General features: G+C 47.4%; 2 protein-coding genes across 12 annotated transcripts in view; one reads left to right on the top strand and one right to left on the bottom strand.

Moving 5' to 3' along the window:
* The window catches only part of dcst1 (DC-STAMP domain containing 1), an 11,451-nt gene extending 10,622 nt beyond the window's left edge, over positions 1–829 (bottom strand). For 2 of the 3 annotated variants that reach the window (XM_040031193.1, XM_040031195.1), the window contains exons 1-3: positions 712–829; positions 479–604; positions 24–98 (exon numbers count right to left, since the gene is read on the bottom strand). In XM_040031193.1, coding sequence (XP_039887127.1) covers positions 24–98; positions 479–604; positions 712–742 — 232 coding nt within the window. In that variant the 5' untranslated portion in view covers positions 743–829. The remainder of the gene's footprint in view (positions 1–23; positions 99–478; positions 605–711) is intronic. The other variant, XM_040031194.1, reaches the window with a different exon arrangement.
* dcst2 (DC-STAMP domain containing 2) lies at positions 492–18,864 on the top strand. 9 transcript variants are annotated; one of them, XM_040031181.1, is made up of 17 exons: positions 492–606; positions 864–1,002; positions 1,944–2,203; positions 4,287–4,457; positions 4,629–4,787; positions 5,521–5,715; positions 5,998–6,063; positions 6,136–6,349; positions 8,160–8,317; positions 8,446–8,610; positions 8,689–8,856; positions 11,567–11,667; positions 14,178–14,320; positions 15,198–15,325; positions 16,112–16,205; positions 16,976–17,152; positions 17,273–18,864. In XM_040031181.1, the coding sequence occupies exons 2-17, from the start codon at positions 896–898 to the stop codon at positions 17,460–17,462; spliced, it is 2,496 nt and encodes an 831-aa protein (XP_039887115.1). In that variant the 5' UTR covers positions 492–606; positions 864–895; the 3' UTR covers positions 17,463–18,864. The 9 variants fall into 9 exon arrangements, 7 of the variants coding, with proteins under 7 accessions (XP_039887115.1, XP_039887119.1, XP_039887118.1 ...); XM_040031185.1 differs by lacking the exon at positions 492–606 and having other exon boundaries at positions 868–1,002; positions 1,944–2,001; positions 2,080–2,203; XM_040031184.1 differs by lacking the exon at positions 492–606 and having other exon boundaries at positions 868–1,002; positions 4,686–4,787.

Genomic DNA, 18,864 nt, shown 5'->3' with positions numbered 1-18,864 from the left:
GTGAGTGTGCGACCTCGCCTCACCAACAAACAAACATCCTACTGCCACCTTCAGGTCAAAGGTCAGCGGGAGGTTGTGGGCAATGCCCAGGAACAAGACTGATGGTGAGACGAACAACAACAGGAGTCAAACATCACATCGGCTTTTTTCTGACAACCTTTCAGAATAATAATAAAAACAGCTGGAAAGTAAAAGAAGAGCTTTGCATTCGTTATATTTATAGTAACAAATGATAAAATTACACAATATTAAAAATAAAGACAACAACAATGTGACTAAGTCATAATAACATCAGCTAGTATATTACAATGAATGAAATTATTTAATGAGAGGCTGATTCTGTGCGCTCTCCTGTTTCCTCCGAACAGCTGATCGGCCCCAAAATGAGCGCAGCTCTGCGGCGTCTTTTCGCTCTGATGCCCGCGCTGGTTTCCAACATGTGAGGATTGAAGCCCAGGTGTGTCGCTGGAGGTGTTACCTGTGCCGGTCGCTACTCCAAACAGCGCCCTGAAGAGCGGGCGAGCCACCGGAAACTCCTCTGATTGGCTGAAGAGGAACCGATGGACAACGGGAGGCAGGATGGTCTGAACGCACCTGTGCGCCGCTGTAAGGAAGCACAAACACCTGGAAACAGGTTTTGACCGTCGGCTGGCAGCCTCAGGGCTGATCAGCTCCACCACCTGAGTTTTGAGTTGTTGTGGGTGAACTCACAGCTGTGACGTGTCCCGGTGTCAGCCATCATTCACCACAAATCGCTCCTCTAACCTGCGTTCAAGCGCACACCGCTTACAAACGTATCGTCGTTTGACTGTTGGAGCTTCTGTTAGCTTCGGCCTGTCACGTGATGTGTCTCTGGTTTCCAGGTGACGCGGAAACGTTTCCCCTGGTGTAAAAGATGAAGATGAGGAGTGAAGAAAGGAAACAGCTCCTGATGAAAAGTGACATCTCAGTCCAGGTGAAGAGGGGCGGAGTCACAGAGACTATCCGAGGAGCTCTGAGCAGGTAGAGGAACCGGATTCACCTGAGTGCTAACTGTTAGCTTTTGAGCTAACACATTCTCATGTAGAGTGACCTGGATGTTAACCTTTCACCTTTTTAAAAAATGATTTGTGTTCACATTTATTGCTCCACAGCCTCATCACAGAACATTTTAACTTCCCTCCTATTCACTTCCTGCAAATTATTTTACTGTATATAAAGGATGGAAGCATCTGAAAGTGAACCCAACATTCATCCGTGGGGGGCGGGGCTCCTCCAGCCCCAGAGTTCTCACTTGGCCTGACGTCAGTGAACTCTGATGAGTTTACACAACAGGATGGTATTTTGTAAGTTACGACCTGCATCAGGGTGAAAGGCGAGGACAAACAGACGTGTGCTTCGGGGCAGCACACGGGCTTATCATCTCTGGTTTCACACCCAGCATCAGACCTCGCCGACGTCACCGTGTCTGTGCCGACCTTTACTGCACAGCGCGCACTCACAGCTGACATTGAAACTCATCGTTTCTATTCCATTAATCCAACATTAAAACGGTGTAACAGAGACACTGTAGCTGTTTATTCTTACTCAGAACTCACAGATAGTTTTAAAGTCTGTTACTCCGTTGTAGTCGTCTCTGTTTGTCCACCAGCGCGATGCAAACAGGAACAACAATCAGGCTTTTCAGCCTTTTGTGTTTGAAATGACAAGTCTCGGGGAAAAGGCAGGTAGAAGGTGAGGTAGTCCTGAGACATGTTTGTTAAATACAATAAGACAGGGCTGATGTTTGAAACTTTTATTAGTTTTTTATTTAATCTGTCCTACAAAGACGGATCTTTGATAAATATCCCAGCCACTGTGAATCCGCGTGTACGTCACGGCCTGCAGGTGGCAGCACTGTAGCTTCATGTTTATGTGGTGCTGCAGGTTAGTGAACATGTCGTTCACTGTTTTTGTTTCCACAGACCGGCGGGACGCTCTCGACTCCGCGGCAGGAGGAAGCTCAGAGCTCACCTGGTGGAGGTGGGGCAGAGGATGGTGGCGTTTGTATCCGGGCTGCTGATCGCATCTCTGTACGGACTCATGACTCTCTTCCTGCAGAAACAGCCGCTGTGGTTCTGCGCCCACACCACGCTGGGCTTGGCCGGTCTGGCAGCGTTCGGTATGGGGCTGTCGGTCAGCGTCAGGGCCAGCGTCATGGTCATGCTGCCCTCCATGTGCTCAGGTTTGTCAGCGACGCGCCTTCAAGGTTTTATACCGATCCTCTCTTTGTTCATCGATATAAATCTGACATGCTGTAGAAGAGAAAAACATCCCAAAAATGACAATATTGTGTGTTGTAATAAGTCCTCATCGTTAGTGCTACTACTAGTAAAGAAACTTATAAACCCTGTAAATTAAGGATAAAAATAAAAAGAATAAAAATAATTTAAAAACAGACATTTCTTGGACGACATGAGGATGGTAGTGATCCTGTCAGCGCAACTTCTCTTAGTCTCCAAACAGAGGACGAGCTTCCGATAACAGCCAGAGCTCTGAAACAGACAGCAGAGCTTCTAACTGAAGTCAGAGCTCTCAAAAAGCTCCTGAATAAAGTGACGACCACAGGTGATGCCGTACAGAGCTCTCAGAGACTGCGCGCCAATATTCAGATGGTGAAAACTCTGAGAGGTTGAGCTGTTATTGCCCTTTAAAGCTCTAAATAAGACACTTCTGAGCTCCTGCACAATTCAGTTTGAAAACTTCTGCTTTGAAATGATCAAAATGACATCGTCACACGCAGCTCTCCATCTTTGTCCACTGCACACGACGTCACTCGCTGTGTTAAAGGGAACAACTTTAAGAAATTCAAATTCATCATGCTGTTCTTGTGCAAAATCTAGACATGAAGTCAAGTAAACCGTCTTCTGGTATTGTGGCGCTTACACTACCGGTCGAGTAAGATGAACTTCCAAAACAGAGAAGCATTTCTAAATGACGTCATAGCTCAAAGGGATGAGTTAGGACTCATAAATCAAGTTAGAGCCTCCATGTTGATTCAGAAAAAACGTGACTCTCCACTAGGGCTGCCACGATTAGTCGACTAGTCACGATTACGTCGACTATTAAAATCGTCGACGACTGATTTAAAAGTCGACGCGTCGTTTGAAGCTTTGTAAGATCACAAAAGACGCAGGAATAAGTAGCAGGATTTAAGAGTGTAATAACGGACTGAAACAGAAGATGGCAGCACTGCATGTACAAGGATGCCAGCTGCTGTTAAACCCCGACGAAGAAGAAGCTGTGTCCCAGAATTCATAGCGCAGCCCAGCTCAGTTTCCAACAATGGCGGCAGCTAGTTAGTTTTAAAATTACTCTTATTATTCTTTCTGGGTCACAAAATAAATGTTTAACATATTTTCAGGTGAGAATGTAGCTGTGTAAACCTCAAATATCTGCTCAGTTTATCAAGACACCGCATATTTTCAAAAGCGCTCCGACGTTTTCGGAGACGTCTGTTACCCACTAGCTCGATAGCTAGCCGGGGGCAAGGCTCACTAGAGCCGTGAGAACACCGGACTCCCGGCAAATCGTTTTCAAACTCACCGCCGTCTTTCGCTACTCAGGTTAAACATGATATATAAGTCACTTAGATAACTTCAAAATGTTATTGTTTGGCTTTTTTCAGTATTTTATTTGTTCCTGAGTAAATCGGTTTGGCTGAGATTAAAGTTATAGTTTTTACACAGCTGAATAAACGTCAAGCAGATTAAACTCCACCGAAACAATCTGCAAATGTCATTAAACTTTAATAAACTATCATCTTGTCTTTATTTTTAGTTAGCACAGACCTGAAACACTTAAAGCTGTAAGCTAATGATAGTTATATAAGAGCAGATGCTGCTGGTGCAATAAGCTGTATGTTTTACGTCCAATGGATGATGATCTGATTAGTCGACTAATCACAAAAATAATCGGTGACTAGTCGACTATCAAAATAATCGTTTGTGGCAGCCCTACTCTCCACTTATGAGCTTCCAGGTATGAAATCTCTGAGCAGACTTCTAAAACGGCACAAATAGAGTTCTCAGATTTGAAGCAACACACACTCTACGTGCTCCCTAACCTTCAAACAGAGTTGGTCCTCCTCCCAAACACAAATGGACCTGATACAGTACGAGCTCTGAAGTGGAGGTTGAATCCCAAGGTCCCAAATAAACATGGAGTTCCCAGCAGAGTCACTATTCCCGATTAGAGGTGGACAATCAGAGCTTCTGAATTAGACGCCAGGTCCACGCCGTCACAGCGCTTCTCTTCCTGTGTTTCAGGTCATGGCAGGAACTTCCTCCTCCTCATGTTCGTGTCGCTGCTCGTGTCCGGTCCGCTCAGCAACACGTTGGAGAACACCGAGCGAGCCGCCTCCAGCCTGCTGTGTGGAGCTGAGCTGGCAGCCAATCAAACGCAGGAACTGATGCAGAAAGCAGCCACGCCCCTCTTCTGTAAGACCCGCCCCCACACCCACTGCAGTTACAGCCGCCAGTGTTCCTAAAAATTTACCACTCGTGTTTTATATTGAAATTTAATAGAATTTTAAACAAAATGTGAATTTTATATCAGTTGCCGCCGTTTTTATCCAGTTTCATGGATTCATATAATTCTTTCTGATCCAGTCACAAATCAGATGAATGTGGCGAGCTGCGAGCGTCAGTGTTTTTGTTGGTTTGCAGCCGTGTTGGACCACATCAAGGAGATCAGCAGAAACGCGTACGCCGTCACAGGAAGAGTCCAGAACTTCATCTACGCTATGACAGACAGCATCCGCCATGTTGGTAAGGCAGCCTCTTTAACCAGCTGATATGGGACAGCAGTTCCTGCAGATGCAGCCACCAGATCCAGTGCATGGTGCGACAGTGGTCAGCACTATATCCTCACAGACAGAAGGTTCCTGGTTCAAATCCCAGCCGGGGCATGTCTGTGCACAGTTTGTACGTTTTTCTGTCCCAAAGACAAGTTAGTCATTTGAAAGTGGCCGGGACTGTGAAACAGATGAAGTGTACATGCAATATAAATGCAAGCTTTGCACCTGTGACATAACAAAATGAACCAATTAGAAAACACTTTCACTGAGCTAACAAACATCAAAGACGCCTCAGAGGGTCATAAGATTGTAAAAGCATGTATTTATCTCAAATAGGCTCTTCAGACGTTCTCATTTGGTGTAGATGAAGGAAAACTGACCCGAACCTTTGTTAAAGAGGACTGATGGTTTCACCCACAGTCATTTACAGTTGGCTGCTCGGCTGCAGTTTCACACCTTCCACGTGCATACCTGGGGATCCACACTCTCAGAGAGCTGCAGGCCCCGCCCAGAACAGAACAGGTGTCGCTGACATCAGATTTTAAGTTGAGTTTCTGTGTTTGGTAAAGGAAGGAGGCTGGGCCTGAGGTGTGTAGCACTGTGGGCGGGCTGAGGCCTTATAGGAGACAGTGTGTGTCTGACCGACCATGTTTGCCATACGCCTGCAGATACTCACCTTACACCTCTGACCTCTGACCCTGCAGCTCGCGCGCTGAGGAATGTCCTACGCTTCCTGGCCGATATCGGGGACATCTGTAACGAAAAGATGGGAACTCCGTACAGGAAGTGCCGGTCACTGTTTGAGGAAGCTCGAAGCGACTGCTCTGAGCTGCTGGGCGACTTCAACTTCCTGTGCGACATCGTGGACGGCTTCCTGCCGCTCTGCAACCTGGCCCGCGGTGCGTCCACGTATCTCGGTCCTTGTGTGGTACGTTAACCCTCAGAGGCACAAATATCAAAGTTACAGAAGGTCAGGCTGTAATCTCTGAGAGTTAAAGAATAAAACGTGGAAAAGGAGTGTCGGACAACATCTACTGTTCACGATCCAGGACACTTTTCACTTATTTCAATGATTTTATTCTAATGTCAGCGTGGCCTTAAAAACCAAAGAGTCCAAACTCTGTATTTGCTCTCACGTTCATCTTTACGTCTCTGTAATCGTCTCACTGTTGGTCTTTCAGCTGGCGAGTTCTTCTGCGTCGTCCCTTCCTACATCGCCGACCACCTGAGGAAACGTCTCGCGGCTCGTGAGTCCATTTCCTCTTTATTGTTCAGCCTTTACTGCCAGGCGCACAGAGGCTGACTCCTGCCTCTTTCAGCTGTCATTGCAGTGTTTCAGAAGATGAAGCGTGAGTTTGAGTTCAACATCTCCGCCTCACTGGACTTTGACCTGGATGCCAACAGCAGCCAGTCTCTGCACCAGATGTCTCAGAGCATCATGTCGGAGATTTCATCGGAACTTCAAGTGTTTCAGAAGCTGAGTGGACCGCTGGCGTACATCTGCCTCGTCCTGCTCGTCTGCTCCTTCCTCGGGTCGGGACTCTTCTCACATCTACACACTTGGTTCACTGAATCTATCTAATGTACAACAGCTGCACACTTCAGTTGCTCCACACAGTGCACATGCTTCAGTTCATCTAATAGATGCAACGCAACACTTTAAAATCCTTCAGTCACACCACAAGTATTCGTCCCCTCCTTGAATTTATTTATTTAAAAGGGACAGTGCAGCTTAACTGAGTCCAAGTACAAAACAGGAAACTGATGTAATGCACAAGTTTATAGCTATTGCTAATTTTCAACAATTGTCCCTTGTTGGGCTTACAATCAAAATAGATGCATTTTACAATAAAACTTAACTCATGAATGAAGAGTTTTTGGAAAGCACGAGTTCAGTTTCACGGCCACACCGGGGCTGATCACTTAAACCAGCGGTGTCCTTCAGAGCTACCGTCCTGCAGCGTTTAGACGCATCCTTGTTTCGACACACCTGAATCAAATGAATGGCTTGTTATCAGGCCTTTCCTGAACTTGATGGCGTGCTGAAGAGATGATCCAAGCAATTTGATTCAGCTGTGTTGGAGCAGGGATGCATCTAAAAGCTGCAGGACAGTAGACTGGAGTTGGACACCCCTGACTTAGACAAAGCGCGTCTGACAGAGCGAAGCACGCCAAAAGATCCCAAACAGCAGCACATCATTCCTCGATCGAAAGAAAGAGCTGAGACACAAAGTCGCTGACATCCATCAGTCTGGAGAGGGTTGCAGATCCGTTTCTAAGCCTGTAAAACTTTGGTCGACCAAAATTACTTTGGGAACGCATCAGTGGCTCATCTGGGAGGTCACAGAAGAACCCAGAACAACATCTAAAGAACCGCAGGCCTCACTCGCATCAGGTGAGGTCAGAGTCGCTGTAACTGGTGGAACCATGGATTCTGCTCTCGACCAGGATGAAGGAGAACCTTCCACCATCAGGACGGTGATCAGGAACACGGCATCGTGTGGCGCCTAAAATGCTTTGAAGAGGCTGTTCCTGCTGGAAAACCCTCTAATGTGACTGAATTCAAATAATTCTGCAAAGAAGAGCGGGCGCGCTTCCTCCACAGCGACGTGAAGCACTCATTGCTCAGCGTCAGTTATGGTCGCACAGCCAGGTGTTAGGTTTAGGGTGGAGTTACGTCTTCACACAGGTGGGTTTGGAGAGCTTCCTCCCTGTAAACCAAATCATTATTGATCACATTAAAATCTGTTTGATGATGTGTAAGTGTGAAAAAATGCAAAAATTAAAATAAGCAGGAAAATGTTTTATTATTTCTCTGTTTTCGCGCCACATGCGCCGCTCGGTCTCCCTGATCCACAGGCGTCAGCTTACTTGAGCTGCCTGATTCAGTTTGGTTCATTTGCGCTTTTTAGTTCATGACATCTGCACATACTCTGCATGCTTTAGGTCACTTTAGCCAAATGCAAACCACATGCTTCAGTTTACTTCAGCTACACGAGGACGATTCAGGAAGTCTTTCATAGGTCACGCAGCAACATCTGTGCAGCAGAGACTCTTCTGTAACCTCATCGCTGCAGTTTTTCAGCTCTGCATCGTCTTCTCACATCCCTCTGCTCGTTTCCTTTTTTATTCAGTTTCATTTCGCTTTTTGAGGTATTTTGCTTCATCGATCCACTTTATCATGTTCAGCTCTTTGTGGCATCTTTACTCCACGAGCTTCCTTATTTGACTTTTTCCCCTCGTCTCACTCTTTACACTTCACTTTATTTCCACGAGCGTTGCTTTGCGTTAACCTCGATGCTGATTGTTGCTGATGGGTGTTGATGTGGTTGTGTGTCTGCAGGGCAGTGCAGTACAGACACAGGTACCTCCACAATATTAAATTTGATAACAACTACATCACTGCTCAGTTTAAAGACCTTGACCAAAGGGTGACCTCAGTAGGCGGAGCCTCTGTGTTTCCAATCACGCGCAGAGAGGCCAAGACCTACATCACACCACGTGAGTACATCCGTGTGTGTGGGTTTGTTTGTTAGCTTGTGTGACAGGTACACAGCAGGTGCTGGACGAGGTCATGGTTTGTGGATCAGCGATGTTCATCGAAGCGATCTGACGCGTCTGTCCTGCAGTGTCATTTCAGCTGACGTACAGAGAGCGGCGGGCGGTGATGGCGGGCTTGGTTTCGGTCTTCAGGCACCTGATCGTAGGCAGCCTGCTGGTGGCGCTGGACTTCCTGGTGTTCTGGATTCTGGATCAGGTGCACCACCAGGTGACGGAGGACATCGTGGCCAGAGGTGAGCCAGCACACCTGCCAAAAACAGCCCTGCGTTTTCACTGTGAGCGGTGACCGGCGTGACGCTCTGTCCCGATAGTTCCGGTCACGGTGGCGGTCCAGGTGAACGGGTCGGGTTACGCCTCAGACATCTACAGAGACGTGGTGACCTCGTTCAACATCCTGCAGCGGGGAAACATCACCGTGATCAGCAAGAAGTGCCTGCTGGAGCCGTCAGAACCAAACTACAACACGTGTTTCATCCTCGGTATGACTTCACACAGGAAGCGAATCACAATTGGCCTCATTGAACTTTAAAGGAGGACAAACCACGTAAAGCTTAGAATAAATCAGTGCGTGGCTGCAGTGACGCAGGAGGCTGTAGCTGCCAGCTGTGTGCTCAGTTTCAGCTCTTGTAACCTCTGCAGTGTCTGTGCTGTGGAGTCTTTGGACGCAGTTTTAATGCAGTCATCTAATGAATGACATGATTTTGTACTAATAGATCGATAGGTCTGCACTATTACAAGATCCAGTTTATGCATCTGCAGCTTTTTGAATAATCTTCCTAGTTTTAGCTGTTAACGGATCCACAATCTACCCAAATGATCCCTGAACAAAAGAGGACGCTGCCATGAAGGGAAGATGAATGTGGTCTCAATCTAAGGACCTATACTTTCCCCGCAGACACACACACACACACTTCCTGTAGTACATCCTGCTTCCATCTCCTCTCCAGGTAAACAATGGAAGAGGAAAAGTAATTCATCAGACCGGGACACCACCTTGGCCTGGCTCTGTGCTCATTGTAGGTGGAGGTGGAGTGATCTGGCTCCTTTGTGCTGCAGTAACCCTTATGTGAGCTCTGAGCATACTGGCTGCTTCACCTGTCATCCTTCCTTGGATCACTGTGTGCAACGTGACCCCTGCCCAAATCACTCACTGGCCTTTTACCTGCCTCCAGGGCATCACCTCGAACAGCTGACTGCTCACCTGCTGTGTTAAAAATCCCACACCAGGACACACCAGGAGGCTGATTGTAACGAGATAATCGGTGTTATTCACCTCAGGCATCAGTGGTTTCATTTTGTTGCTGGAAGCAAAGTCGTAATAAAATAAAAGCCAGATTCCTGAGTTCATAGAAGCTTCCTGTACTGGAAACGGGCCAGTAGCAGCAGAGGAAGAGGATTTAAAAAAAAAAAACTACCCAGGAATGTGGAATCCGAGTGTCAGAGCGACTGCGTTGTTTTGTCTGGACACGCAGATGACTGGAAGCAACGTTTTGAGTGACTGTTGAGAGAAGCTGTGACGACAGAGCGTCTCTGACACAAACACATCCTGAGCTCAGGAGCTTTAATCCAGCTTTGACCTGCAAACATCACAACAAAGACGAGCAGAGGAAGAGGTTGTTGTTTGAGCTTAGCAATGTCTCATCAGTCACTGATCCGTCCAGAGCTTTTGGAATATTTGAGTTTCATTAAAACTGAAAGAGCAGACAGTCGGATTTCTAACACTCATATGACGTGACAACATGGAGTCATAGCATCCTTCATCACTTTACAGGCTCCACTTACTCAACTATTCAGACCACAGCATGAGCTCTGCTCTTCAAACCTTACAATGAAATAATAAGATACTGAGATCAATAAGAACTCGGGCTGCCACAAACGATTATTTTGATAGTCGACTAATCGGATCATCATCCATTGGACGTAAAACGTACAGCTTATTGCACCAGCAGCATCTGCTCTTATATAACCATCATTAGCTTACAGCTTTAAGTGTTTAAGGTCTGTGCTAACTAAAAATAAAGACAAGATGATAGTTCATTAAATTTTAATGAAATTTGCAGATTGTTTTGGTGAAGTTTAATAAACTCCTTGCTATCTAAAATATAACAGGACACCGGAGTAAATTCTGGAGCATCTCACACTTCTGATGATCAGCTGTCTGCTTGACGTTTATTCAGCTGTGTAAAAACTATAACTTTAATCTCAGCCAAACCGATTTACTCAGGAACAAATAAAATACTGAAAACAGCCAAACAATAACATTTTAAGTTATCTAAGTGACTCATATATCATGTTTAACCTGAGTAGTGAAAGACGGCGGTGGGTTTGAAAACGATTTGCCGGGAGTCCGGTGTTCTCACGGCTCTAGTTAGCCTAGCCCCCGGCTCGCTATCGAGCTAGTGGGTAACAGACGTCTCCGAAAACGTCGGAGCGCTTTTGAAAATATGCGGTGTCTTGATAAACTGAGCAGATATTTGAGGTTTACACAGCTACATTCTCGCCTGAAAATATGTTAAACGTTTATTTTGTGACCCAGAAAGAATAATAAGAGTAATATTAAAACTAACTAGCTGCCGCCATTGTTGGAAACTGAGCTGGGCTGCGCTATGAATTCTGGGACACAGCTTCTTCTTCGTCGGAGTTTAACGGCAGCTGGCATCCTTGTACATGCAGTGCTGCCATCTTCTGTTTCAGTCTGTTATTACACTCTTAAATCCTGCTACTTATGCCTGCGTCTTTTGGGATCTTACAAAGCTTCAAACGACGCGTCGACTATTAAATCAGTCGTCGACGATTTTGATAGTCGATGTAATCGTGACTAGTCGACTAATCGTGGCAGCCCTAATAAGAACCCACCAGAAAAACAAATGGCAAAGGCCTGAACCCCGGCCGCCTCTAACAGAGCACCCACCCAGCACAGAGCCCAGTGTGCAGAGGCAAACCAACACAAATATGTTCACCTGACATCAGAGATTTACATGCAGAGAAATGTGATGTTTGTCTGATTGCAACCTTTTCATAATCAAATCAGCTGTCCGTCCGATATCTGTGTTGTATGTGTGTTATTGCCGTCACACCGTGAAGACACGGTCGGTGTTTCAGCCACACACATTTTCACCTTTCTTTTTTTAACCACATTGAGACATAAAGGGACTTTACTGGTTTTACTGGTTGTGGTCTGTGTTGCAGGCTTCCTGTTGGGTTTGGCTCTGCTTGTGTCTCTGACCAGCGGATTCATGCAGCGCTGCAGACGCCTCATCTGTGCTTCATATCACCCTGAGAGAGAGCAGGTACACACACACTTACAGTCGCATGATTTGGACGACGCCTCTCGCCCTGTGACAGCGGGGACGGGCTCCAGCTGTCACAGGGCGAGAGGCGTCCCCGAAATGGAGAAATGGGAGAAAATGTGTGGGTGGGCGGAAACCTTGTCGCAGGTTATTGCTGCGTTTTTGTTTAAACCAGTTGAACTGAAGCTGGAAGTCTGCACCTGAGTCATGCCTCCTGCCCGTCCGTCGACACTGTGTGAGTTTTAAATCCACTGCAGTGGTGTGGATTTACAAGGAGAACTCGGATTTAAACCAGCTCTGAACCCTCTAACAAAGCTGTCTGGCAGCGCACGCAGCCGCTCCTGGGTGGCTCGCATTTTTTCAAACCTCGGCTCATATTCTCTTCGCCGGCCAGCCTCGCAGAGATGATGTAAACCGATCCTCTGACAACACGAGGATCAGGAGAGCTGTGCCCCGGGGCAGGTTTTTTTTATTTCACCTGCATGCCCCGCCCACTCCTCCTCTCCGAGTGAAGGTGTGCTGTTTTGGTGAGACGAGCGAAGAGGAAGAACAGCTGCTGCTGTGGGTGAAAGGTCACGGAGCAGAGAGGCATCTGAAGAATCTGCAGAATGAAAGAGTGAGAGGAGGAAGGAGGAGGCAGGTCCGGACTGCTCGCAGAGACCCGAACCCGGGAGAGGAAAACACGCTGCTGCCACAAACCAGCCCGGCAACTCCGTCACATCGAACCGATCTCCAGTTTAAAGGCTAAAGCTTTCCCAGTCTTAGACGATTCCCCACAAAAGGAAACCAATAAACAACCACCAAATAACACCAACGTTTGACTTTTGCCAAAACACTTTCACAATGAAGGTTAGAAACATTTCCCAGCATGCCGCTGGGCATGAGACCTAGCGGCTGGCTTCATGGTGGCGGTGCCATCTTTTGTAAATGCAGCCTGCGGTTTAGGAAAGGATTATTGTCAGGATTCAAATAGATCCACGTTCACCGCATGTTAGAAATCCGGGCGATGACCCAGCTGCAGCCTGCACTCTGAGGTCGTGCCCGCTGCTCGTGACTGCGCAGCATTCACGCTGAAAAGGTTAGAGGCGGGCGCGCTGCTCGACAGCTGACGCGGGTTTAACGGTGTGGAGGTGCTCGCCGCTTCAACCTCACGTATTTTGGCAACGCGTTTCTGCGCGACCCTGATTGTTCGGGTTACAGGAACCAGAACATCCTGTGCCGCCCGGCTGGTCGGCGGCTCTGAGGCGGGGGCTGTGTGTCTAATGTTGGTCACAAACTGCTGTGGCAAACGGCGACAAAGTGTGTCTGTTAACACATCTGTTTTCTTTGCTTTGGTCGTGGTGGTTGTGAAGTTTCTGGGAAATGACCCACTGCCGTCGGCCGCTTTCAACTCTGATTTCACAGAGTTCAGTTTGGTGTTTGCTTTTCCTCTGTCTGCACGTTAGTGTGTGTCTGCTGCACGTTAGTGTGTGTCTGCTGCACGTTCGCTCTGCAGACTGGATGCAACTTTCACACAATAAATCACACCAACGTTGCTTTGTGGATTCCTCCTCTTCTTCTGTTTGTAGTGAAATATAATCAGCCGCGTGTTCTGGGCGTGGTTGCTTTTCTGACTGCCAGGAGTGCGTGCTGGAGATGCGATTGGCTGGCCCGGCGTCCTCCTGCGTGACGCCACATAGTGTCATAGACGCCAAATCTGAGCCCAGCGCAGCCTCATGGGCTCCGTTTAGATGACTGGGAGAGCTGCTGGGATGCTGCTGGGCTGAGTTTGGCCTGTTGATTTTTCTGTTAGTGTGGAGTCGGAGCCTCGACAGATTAGATGTGAATCCTCAGTAACATGACAGCGTGGGTTCATTTACGGCCCCGTGATGTTTTATATACGGATGGTTAGCCGGTTACTCCGTGTTCGTCTCACTGATGCTGTTTCCTTCATCAACGACGTTCCAAACATTTCCGGTGCCATTAATGTCGTTTCCAGTCACTTATAGGAAACTGTCAGTTTGGGCTTCGAGGCGTCTGCAGCTGTCGGTGTGTTAGCCGCGGTTCACTGAATGTTAAAACAAACCCACGACGAGCTGCAGGAGAAGCAAACGGACTCGGTGGGAATCTGAGCGGGACACCAGCAGGTCACTGGAGTGTGAAACTATGCTTAATCTCTTTAACGTGGAATTTTTTGATGATTCCAGTTTCATTGTGCCGCTTATGTTGAAATGTTCCCTCACAAAGCGAAAGAAGCAGCACGTTCATCTGTCGGCCGTCAGCGTGTCGTTGCAACATGTCCGTTTATCTCTGCATCGCCTGACAGAGCGGACCTGCCCTCACCCTCCCGCCGAGCGCCGTGTTTTAACTCTCCGTGACAAACGCTGAAACTCTGCCAATGTTTTTGATTTTGCACAGAGAGCGAGAGGTTGTGTTGCTGCTGTGGTGGATGTTGATCACAGAGCGTGACATTCTGGATGTGTGAGGGACATGATTGTGATGAGCTGGGCTGTTGTCGTTGCGCTCGACAGGAGAGGATCCGGTTCCTCCGCCAGCAGATCCTGGATCAGAGGAGGGGGGTGCGCAGAGCCCTGAGGAGGTCTGTGGGCAGGAGCACAACCGACCCGGGAGGAGGAGGAGGAGGAGGAGGACGTCTCCATGCTCTGCTGATACGGTACAAAGACTGACCTAAAGTCGTCTCCCACAAACACGTGCACGCTTTAGGTGCTGTAGGAGTGAAAAACGTTTGTATTTCTCTCAGAAACTATTGAACACAAATTCAGTCTGATTCAGTTTTTTTCAAATGATGATTTCATCCGTTAAGGGAAAGACACTCGCTGCTGTGTTTGTGTGCTGATGGGCCGACATCCTCGCTCACTCGTGGTTCCCTCAGAGCAGCCCGGACCATCACACCACCGAGTCCGACTGTAGTGGTGGCAGGTTGATGTTCTGCGTGCAGGTTGACGCAGACGTAACGGGACTCAAACCTTCCAGAAAGTTCAGCTTCTGCCTCGTCAGTCCACAGAATATTTCCCAGACGTTTCTGGGATCTTCCAGATGTTTGTTGGCAGATGTGAGACGATCTTTTCGGTCTGCAGTGGTTTTCATTGGACTCTCCCACGGAGGCCATTTTTTGCTCACTCTCATTTTGTTGAATCGTGACCTCTGACCTTAACTGAGGCCTGCAGGTCCTCCTGGATGAATTGTGGTCAGCCGGTCGCTCCTGGGAAGGTTCCAGGACTGTTCCAGGCTTTCTCCATGTGTGGATAACGGCTCCCACCGTGGTTCGCTGGAGTCCCTGATGTCACTGACTTTGTGTCTTTAGATCGTGGCGTGATGTGATGATCCTTTATGCTGCGTCACTGTCACAGCTTGTGGTTAATGCGATGCAACAGGTCTGACAGGGATGAGCAGAGTAGATCGACTTCAGCCTGTTTAATGTTGAAACATTGTGTGTGGTTACATTAATAACAGGGTTGGTATTATTCATTGAAACTAAGGGACCAGAACCTTCAGAAGGTCAGGATGTGATCTGTTTGCATTACTGTCAGGTTACCTGGAGGAGGTCGCCTGTCTCACCTGCTGGGCTTGTCGACACCTGCCTGCTGTCTGGTCTGTGGAGAGGTGCTGCGCCTGCCTGACCTGAGCGCAGTCATCTGTGATGCCCCGCACTGTTCAGGTAAACCCACCGAGGGCGCTCCCTGGTAAAACCGTCCTGAGGTTTTTAGTTTTTATTGGGTGGATTGACCTTTAACCTCTCCACGTGGCGCCTCTTCCTGTCCAGATTCTTTGCAGATTTTCTGCACATTTGCAACAGAAAGTAAGCACAGGGAGCCACGTGCCGGATATCTGCATCAACCCTGAAAAGTCTGTTTGCTGGACATAGCATCAATGTTCACCCCTGATGATGAATGTGATGAATGTGATGTGATTTAGTCTCTGAGGTGTGTCTTTCCCTTTAAACAGTGAGGTAACGCTTTACATCAAAAAACAGCGAAAGACTGAATCATTTCTCACACCAGGACAAATACCTGGTGTGTGTGTGTGTGTGTGTGTGTGTGTGTGTGTGTGTGTGTGTGTGTGTGTGTGTGCGTGCACGCGCTGAGGGAGTGTCCTGCAGCACTCACTGTTGTTGACTCAGCTGAAGTGAGAGATAACTGTAACTGTAGCAGATTTAACTCTTTAGCTTCTGTTTAGGTGTCACAGAGCCAAGAGATCCTTTTAAAAGGCTGCAGAGAGGATTACATTGAGCTGGTTAATAAAAAAACACCTGTTATCTGTGACACTGAATCAGTCCACCCAGCAGGAGAACTTTATATCAGACTGCACCCAGTGATAGCCTGGGTCACTGTTTCACTGGTCCTTTCATTTCCTCATAAGTTCGTAGTGAGCGATTTAAAACGAGCAGCGTTTGTGTCATGAATGAGAATGAATGCTCTTTTTACAAGCTGCCGTCTTTTTGCAGGCGTGTACTGTCGGCCGTGCTTCCAGAGTTTGGGGAGCACGTGTGTCATCTGCGTACGACCTCTGACCTTCCAGGAAGACAGCGAGGAGGAGCTGTGAGTGAACGCCAGAGAAGGGCTGTAAAATTGAGCCAGAGCGGTGTCGCCATGTGTCTCATTGACTGTGTTTTAAGTGATTTATAAAGCAGAGAAGCGGCACTGGATTTGAGTTCTGACGTTATCCAGTGACAGGACGTCACAGAGACGCAGGGTGACGAAGGGTTCAAACAACTGTAACGAGGCAGAATTACAACGGTTTCCATGGAGATGCCTGCTGTCACTGTTTAAAAACAAACAGCTGGCAGCGACAGCTGAGGCCACGCCCCCACACAGGCTGACTTACCGCTGCAGCCTGCCTCAAGTGGCCATCAGAGGAATTGCGGTTTTTGTATTAGCTACATTTGTCAGTCTCTGCTGCACACGCCTCCCCGTAGACTGATCGCTGTTAACAGAAACCTAGCGCGCAGCTATGATCTGTTACTCTTCAGCGTTTCTGAATTTCTTTCAGTGATAAATGTTTCCCAAAGCTGTTGGAGCAGCTGAGAACGGCACCGGTTCTCCTTACTTTCCTTGTCAAGAGTCATGTTAAAGATTTAAATTCTTTGCACATTATTTTCCAAATTAAATTTAGTGAAGGAGCAGATGAGCGATCCAGATGTTTCAGCACAGAAGTGCTTCCTCTAAATCAGTCAAACATGTTCTTCCCTGCCCCGGATTCAGAATCTGGGGGAAAAAGTTCCCCTCCATCTTGCAGCTCTGTGTCCCCCAAGAGTGGCTTGCCCCACAGTGGGACCCACTGGTCTATGCTCTCTGTCTGGTTCTCTCAGAGACTCCACTGATGACGAGCGGCCCAGTTTGTCGTCGACCCGCCAGACAAACACGCAGATAAAGAGGAGGATCCCCACTGCGAGGCAGCAAAGTCCGAGTGGCCGCTCAGGAAGGGAAGCAGAACGAGGAGAGCGCCCCAGCAGTGATGACAGTGTTTACCTGGACTCTGAACTCAGGTAGGCATTGATAGAAGCTGATGGTAAACGTAAAGGATGGCATGTCCACATGTAGATATTTTTAAATGCGACCTGCTCTGAGTTTAAAAGTCTTGAACATCTGTTTTCCCCTCTGGCCAGTGAAGCAGACCTGATGTACCAGGACCAACCCGGGTCAGGCGAGTCCGACAGCGACCACTCCTTTAACTCTGCTCTCTCAGAGCACGAGTCCCTCGTCTCAGTCGTCATTCACCGACCCGACCGTGCTCAACACCTCCAGGACCCTCCACAACCACCGGGTTCTCTCTGGGCTCCGTCTCCCGGACCATGAAGCTCAGCCAGATGTTCCACTTTGTGATTAAAGCTAATAAAGCAAATTTACACATGAAATACCTGATAACAAAACTTTAGCTCCACTTATCGACTTTTTCCACAGAGGGACAAAAATACGGGCTAAATTCTGAAGTCCGAGTCTCGTCTCAGTGAGACGGAGAATCCAGATGTGCTCCAGATAAACTGATCATAGAGAAAACAGACGGTAGCGGTTCGTGGACCCACATCCTGAAGCCTCGGGTTTGTGCTTTTGAGACCGCCACAAAAAGGCGGGACACAGGAGAACGTCCGAGATCTAAAGGGCTCATCCCAGTAGGGCAGGTGTGTCAAACATAAGGCCCGAGGGCCAGAATGGGCCTGGCAAAGACTCCTGTTGGGTTTGGAAAATGTGGAGCAGGCGATAAATTTTGGACTTATTTGTATTTTTTAAAAGTTTTACAACTTTCTTGTGTTTTTGTTTTTGCCACATTTTAAAATTCTGTGAATTAGAAAAACTTTTTTCTTATAATTTCATATAATTATCTATTTTGTTTATTAGTACAAGAGTCTGAGCAAAGATTTACCTGAGCTTGTTCTGTAATTTCACACGTTTCTTTCTTACAGTTTAAGTTGAAAACGTCGTGCTGACAGATTTCTTTATCATGCAAACTGAACTGAGCCACACTGTTGGAGTATATTTATTTTTCTTATAATAAGAAATCTGAGGGTTTAGTTTAATTTCTTCAAACTGACAGAATTTCACCGATCCGGGTCAGTTAGGATCCAAATATTTGGCCCACTGTGTAAAATGAGTTCGACATCCCTGCAGTAGGACAAACGCTGAAAACCTCCAAGGTGAGATTGCCTGACATCAGCTGACACCACCAAGCAGCTCCTCGCCTTGTTGAGCTCAGTCACCTTACAGATGAATGATTATCTGCTGCTTGATCCTTCGAGCTCACCTGTCGACCCGACGGCCGTAGGTGATGGTAAGAATGTAGACTGACTGTCTTCTGGTTCCTCTCTTTTACCCAAAATGGTCCACGTTAGTCTCAACGCTGCACTGATCCGTCCACGGTAAAGCACAGAACATGAAAGTGTTTCAGTGACAGCGGAGAAACAAAACCTCAGGAAAAAGAGAATAAAGAGCTAAAAGAGACCAAACGAACCACACAGACTTAAAACGACACAAAGGAACAACAGGAACCGACAGAATGAAAAGACCGTTTCTAATGAAAAGCTTTGATTGCTGTGAAAGTAAAAACACATACTGCCAAAGCATCAGATAACATTATGATTGTGTGTTTGCGTGTAGTGTGAGGCGTGCTGAGCACACGGAGTAATAAGCCGCTCTGAAATCTACAGACTGAATGTTCTTTGTTTCATTGAAAGTTTTGCTCTGCAGGAGGAAGTAACTGCCA

Source organism: Simochromis diagramma, unplaced genomic scaffold, assembly GCF_900408965.1.
Source record: "Simochromis diagramma unplaced genomic scaffold, fSimDia1.1 OVJJ01000361.1, whole genome shotgun sequence".
Lineage (NCBI taxonomy): Eukaryota > Metazoa > Chordata > Actinopteri > Cichliformes > Cichlidae > Simochromis > Simochromis diagramma.
This window is presented reverse-complemented; position numbering and strand designations above follow the sequence as displayed.